This window comes from Erythrolamprus reginae, chromosome Z (genome assembly GCF_031021105.1).
Source record: "Erythrolamprus reginae isolate rEryReg1 chromosome Z, rEryReg1.hap1, whole genome shotgun sequence".
Lineage (NCBI taxonomy): Eukaryota > Metazoa > Chordata > Lepidosauria > Squamata > Dipsadidae > Erythrolamprus > Erythrolamprus reginae.
In genome coordinates this window covers 147502991-147508990 of record NC_091963.1, presented here as the reverse complement: position 1 = coordinate 147508990, position 6000 = coordinate 147502991, and the positions used below count along the sequence as shown (strand labels likewise).

The window sequence follows — 6000 nt, the reverse complement described above, 5'->3', positions numbered from 1 at the left end:
TACAAGAATGGTGGAAAGTCTTAAGCATAAAACGTATCAGGAAAGACTTCATGAACTCAATCTGTATAGTCTGGAGGACAGAAGGAAAAGGGGGGACATGATCGAAACATTTAAATATATTAAAGGGTTAAATAAGGTCCAGGAGGGAAGTGTTTTTAATAGGAAAGTGAACACAAGAACAAGGGGACACAATCTGAAGTTAGTTGGGGGAAAGATCAAAAGCAACATGAGAAAATATTATTTTACTGAAAGAGTAGTAGATCCTTGGAACAAACTTCCAGCAGACGTGGTAGATAAATCCACAGTAACTGAATTTAAACATGCCTGGGATAAACATATATCCATCCTAAGATAAAATACAGAAAATAGTATAAGGGTAGACTACATGGACCATGAGGTCTTTTTCTGCTGTCAGACTTCTATGTTTCTATGTTTCTATGTGTCTTTGTCTTACATATCGGACATACAGTACAGTGTATTTAGGATAATGTGTGTGTGTGTGTGTGTGTATGTGTTTGCATGTGTGGATCAGCAAGAAGGATAACTACCAAATCTCACGTGGGGGTGCATTGGAGGTACACAGCTGTGCACGCATCTTGGAATTTTCTACCGGAGCCGTGTACCTGGGCGCACCGGCTGCTGCCCACCACTGATAGTGTAGAGTAGTGTAGAGCGGCGTTTCCCAACCTTGGCAACTTGAAGATATCTGGACTTCAACTCCCAGAATTTCCCAGCCAGCGAATGCTGGCTGGGGAATTCTGGGAGTTGAAGTCCAGATATCTTCAAATTGCCAAGGTTGGGAAACACTGGTGTAGAGGAATGTAGAGTAGAGAAAGAGCAGAACAGAATAATGGAATGGAATGGGATAGAATAATAACTTTACTGTCACTTTGAATGTACAGTAATCGGCATTGTTCATTGCATTCAGGTCTCAAAGGGTCATCACCTCCAATATATGCTACATAATATGACGGAACAAATAAATGTATACAGATAAATACAGAATTATGCATATACCAGATATAGTATAGCTGGAGGTATGACAAGCAGGAAGAGGGAGATTGTGATCCCCTTATATAGAGCGCTGGTGAGACCCCATTTGGAATACTGTGTTCAGTTCTGGAGACCACCTACAAAAAGAGATGGATAAAATTGAACGGCTCCAAAGACGGGCTACAAGAATGGTGGAAGGTCTTAAGCATAAAACGTATCAGGAAAGACTTAATGAACTCAATCTGTATAGTCTGGAGGACAGAAGGGAAAGGGGGGACACGATCGAAACATATATGTTAAAGGGTTAAATAAGGTCCAGGAGGGAAGTGTTTTAATAGGAAAGTGAACACAAGAACAAGGGGCCACATTCTGAGGTTAGTTGGGGGAAAGATCAGAAGTAACATGAGAAAATATTATTTTACTGAAAGAGTAGTAGATCCTTGGAACAAACTTCCAGCAGATGTGGTTGGTAAATCCACAGTAACTGAATTTAAACATGCCTGGGATAAACATATATCCATCCTAAGATAAAATACAGGAAATAGTATAAGGGCAGACTAGATGGAACAGGAGGTCTTTTTATGCCGTCAATCTTCTATGTTTCTATATTGTATGTCTGGTTATACCAAACTGGTAAGCATTTATGGATGGTATCCTGTTAGAAAAAGGTCACCTCATCGTTTTCTGTTAGTTCGTCAATGAGGACTGGCTTCTTACTTTTGCACTTACCAGCTTTTTCCTCCATCTTCCACAGGCATGATAGACAATCCTTTGGTCATGCACCAACTGCGTTGTAATGGAGTGTTGGAAGGAATCCGTATCTGCCGGAAAGGATTCCCTAACCGGATCCTCTATGGGGATTTCCGGCAAAGGTAAGTCTAAAATTCAGGAATTTGGGGAGGGGCTTTTTAAGACCCTTGGAAAAGTCACCCAAAAATAAATCAAAGGGGGGAAAAAACCACAGTGACTTTATTTTCTACTTGGAAACCGTTTCTGGACTTTATGCTCAAGGTAGGGAAAAAATGAGACTTTGATTTGGGGGTTTACCAATTAGACATTGTTATAGAAATTGCTGCAGGTAGTCCTTGACTTACGACCACAGCTGAGTCATAAATTGTTTGTTGCTAAGTGAGAAGTTTGCGAAGTGAATTTTGCCCCATTTTATGACCTTCTTTGCCACAGTTGTTAAGCGAATCCCCACCGTTGTTAAATTAGGAACATCATTGTTAAGCGAACCTGGCTTCCCTCATTGACTTGTCAGAAGGTTTGCAAAAAAGGGATCAGATGGCCCAGAGATACTTCAACGGTCATAAGTATGAGTCAGTTCTCAAGTGTCTGAATTTTGATAACATGAGCATTGCGAGGCCTCCATGGTCAAAATCGTGAAAAACAGTCCTAAGTCGCATATTTTTCAGTGCTTAGAAACATAGAAACATAGAAGTCTGACGGCAGAAAAAGACCTCAAGGTCCATCTAGTCTGCATTTATACTATTTTCTGTATTTTATCTTAGGATGGATCTATGTTTATCCCAGGCATGTTTAAATTCAGTTACTGTGGATTTACCAACCACGTCTGCTGGAAGTTTGTTCCAAGGATCTACTACTCTTTCAGTAAAATAATATTTTCTCACATTGCTTCTGATCTTTCCCCCAACTAACTTCAGATTGTGTCCCCTTGTTCTTGTGTTCACTTTCCTATTAAAAACACTTCCCTCCTGAACCTTATTTAACCCTTTAACACAGTGGTCCCCAACGTTTTTTCCACCAGGGACCAGTTTCAGCAAGACAATTTTTCTATGGCCCAGTGGGGGCGGAAAGGGGCGTGGTTGGGGGGCGGGATTAAGCATGGGGGTGCTGGTCCTCCCCGCCCCTCTTTCCCGCCATCGTCCTGTGGCTGGCAGAACCTGCCTCCCAAGCCCTCTTGCCCAGCGGGAGCTAAGCGCTGGAGAGAGGGGGTCAGGCTGGCCCTCCTGCCTCCCCCCAGCCAAAAACGCAAAAGCGCCCCGCGGCAGAAGCCAAAAGAGGCTTGAGCCTCTCGGTCCTTCCCGCCCCTCTGTCCCATCCATCATCTTTCCTGATACGTTTTATGCTTAAGACCTTCCACCATTCTTGTAGCCATTCTTGCTTTTGTAACTTTGAATGGTCGCTAAATGAACTAAGTCAAGGACTAGCTGTACTAGGTAAAAGTGAAAAGCACCAGATTTCTTATTTACGTTGGCAGGAGTGATTATTTCTTTAAAAAAAAATGTTTTCTGAATGAAAAAATTCAGTCTTTTGGTTTGCCGGTTCTTTAAAAGACTTAAGCTGTCAGATTTAAATCATATCTTGAATGCGTCTACATATAGTCCTCAATATACAACCAAAACCGAGCCCAGGATTTCCATTGCTAAGCAAAGCGGTTGTTAAGTGAGTTTTGCTTCGTTTTGCAATCTTTTCCTCCACCGTTGTTAAGCGAATCAGATTGTTCCCCTTTGGCTTTGCTTGTTGTAAGCCTACGGGGAAGGCCACGAGTGGTGACCACATGACTGTCAAAGTTTGATCATGTGGCCATGGGGATTCTGCGACGGTCATAAGCATGAAAAATGGTTGCAAGTCCATTTTTTCAGGCCTGCTGTAATGTCGAATGGTCATAAAATGAATGGTCGTAAAGTGAGGACTCTCCCCATTGTACACTGGATAACGAGAGGGACTTACGAATTGTTTTTCCTTTTGAGGTACCGTATCCTGAACCCGGCGTCCATTCCGGAGGGCCAGTTCATTGACAGCCGGAAGGGGGCAGAGAAACTTCTGGGCTCCCTGGACATCGACCACAGCCAGTACAAATTTGGACACACCAAGGTGAGTGGACAATTGAAAGACTCCACAGCTTGGAAAAGGATGATGGGCTTCATTCAAGGGGCTCTAGGAGACGACGATGGCCATCTTAAGAAGAGTGCTGAGAAGAGCAACAAATACGGTTGAGGGTCTGGAGGCTAAAATATACAAAGAACAGTTGGAGGAATTGGAGAAGTGGTGTGGTGGCCTAGTGGCAGAGCTCTCGCCTCACAATCAGGAGGCTTTGAGTTTGATCCTAGGTAGTGTTGTGAGTGTTGTCCACATCTTCCTCAGCTGGTCACAGATTTTGAGGCAAATGAGCTGGGTCCATCTGGGTATCCTAAGCCTGAGTCTGAGAGTGAAGGGGAGGTAGAACCTGGGGTACCACCAGAGACTGTAGAACCCTTGGCTATGGTAGTGTTTGAGTCAGAGGACAATGGGGACGTTGGGACCCTATATTAGATGCAAGAGTCAGAAGAATGTGAGCTAGACATGAATATCTCTATAGATAAGGGTCTAGGCATTAAATATCTCTATGGGACATTTGGCCACCCTGGCAGTATATAAGACAACTCATGGGAAAAGGGGGCATGGAAAGACAATGTTCGTAATGGAAGACAGAGCTTGGGAGCTAAAAGACTTTCCTATTCCTCTGGCTCCTTGATTCCGGCTTTTGTTTTGAGCTGAAAAACGTCTTTGGACTGCGGTGAGTACATTTGTCAAAGAAGTAACATCAGGCCAGGAGATTTATAGCCTTTGGCTAGTGTTCCAGATTTCCTGTTATCTCTCGCTAATGAGACAGTGCAGCCAGTCTCACATTCCAATGACTTAACTTTTGTAGCACAGAACTGTGTTTGCAAAAATATACTTTGCTGTGCTATGCTAGCTTTTGATTCTCTGCGTGAATTGAGTCATTATTTCTAGTACTTGATCTGGACAGGCGGAACTCAGGGACCGCCTTCTGCTGCACGAATCCCAGGGGCCAGTTAGGTCCCACAGTGGGTCTTCTTCGGGTCCCATCAACTAAACAATGTCGCTTGGCGGGACCCAGGGGAAGAGCCTTCTCTGTGGCGGCCCCGGCCCTCTGGAACCAACTCCCCCCAGAGATTAGAATTGCCCCCACCCTCCTTGCCTTTCGTAAGCTTCTTAAAACCCACCTTCGCCGCCAGGCATGGGGGGAACTGAGATACTCTTTCCCCCTAGGCCTTTACAGTTTTATACATGGTATGTCTGTATGTATGTTTGGTTTTATAATAAGGATTTTTAACTGTTTTAATATTGGATTGTTATATGCTATTTTTATTACTGTTGTTAGCCACCCCGAATCTACGGAGAGGGGCGGCATACAAATCCAATAAATAAATATATGAATGAATAAATGAATGAACGAACGAACGAACGAACAAACAAACAAACAAACAAACAAACAAACAAACTGCTGGTGATAGCATGATGATGTCATGGAACCAGGTTCAGTCGGTGCTGGTCCATGGGTGCCATCATCTTTTTAAATTTATTTATTTTTATTCCTCCCCCTCCCTCGTCTGAGCATGTGCAGAAGCTGAGTTTTCAGCACTGCGCATGTGTTATCATCTTGTTTTTTGGCTTTTTAATTTTTTTAAAAAAAATTGGCACTGCACGTGCGCATGCGTGAAGGAAGCTTGCACTCATGAGGCGCAGCAACACAGCACTGGAAGAAGTGGAGTTGCAGCGAGATAGGTTAGAACCCACTCCTGGCTGCCATAGAAGAGAAGGAGTCCATCTGTTTCCCAAAGCACCTGAAGACATAAGCTCTCTACATGGGGCTACCTTTGAAAAGTGTTCGGAAACTTCAGATTGTGGAGAATGCAGCTGCGAGAGCAATCATGGGCTTCCCAAGGTATGCCCATGTTACACCAACACTCCACAGTCTGCATTGGTTGCCGATCAGTTTCCGGTCACAATTCAAAGTGTTGGTTATGACCTATAAAGCCCTTCATGGCATCGGACCAGAATATCTCCGAGACCGCCTTCTGCTGCACGAATCCCAGTGACCGATTAGGTCCCACAGAGTTGGCCTTCTCCAGGTCCCGTCAACTAAACAATGTCGGTTGGCGGGCCCCAGGGGAAGAGCCTTCTCTGTGGCGGCCCCGACTCTCTGGAACAAGCTCCCCCCAGAGATTAGAATTGCCCCCACCCTCCTTGCCTTTCGTA

General features: G+C 44.2%; 1 protein-coding gene across 1 annotated transcript in view; it reads left to right on the top strand.

The window, feature by feature from the left end:
• Nucleotides 1-6000, top strand: part of LOC139175780 (myosin-7) — a 64001-nt gene that overhangs the window by 29580 nt on the left and 28421 nt on the right. The window contains exons 18-19 of the mRNA XM_070767063.1: nucleotides 1748-1865; nucleotides 3708-3831. Coding sequence (XP_070623164.1) covers nucleotides 1748-1865; nucleotides 3708-3831 — 242 coding nt within the window. The remainder of the gene's footprint in view (nucleotides 1-1747; nucleotides 1866-3707; nucleotides 3832-6000) is intronic.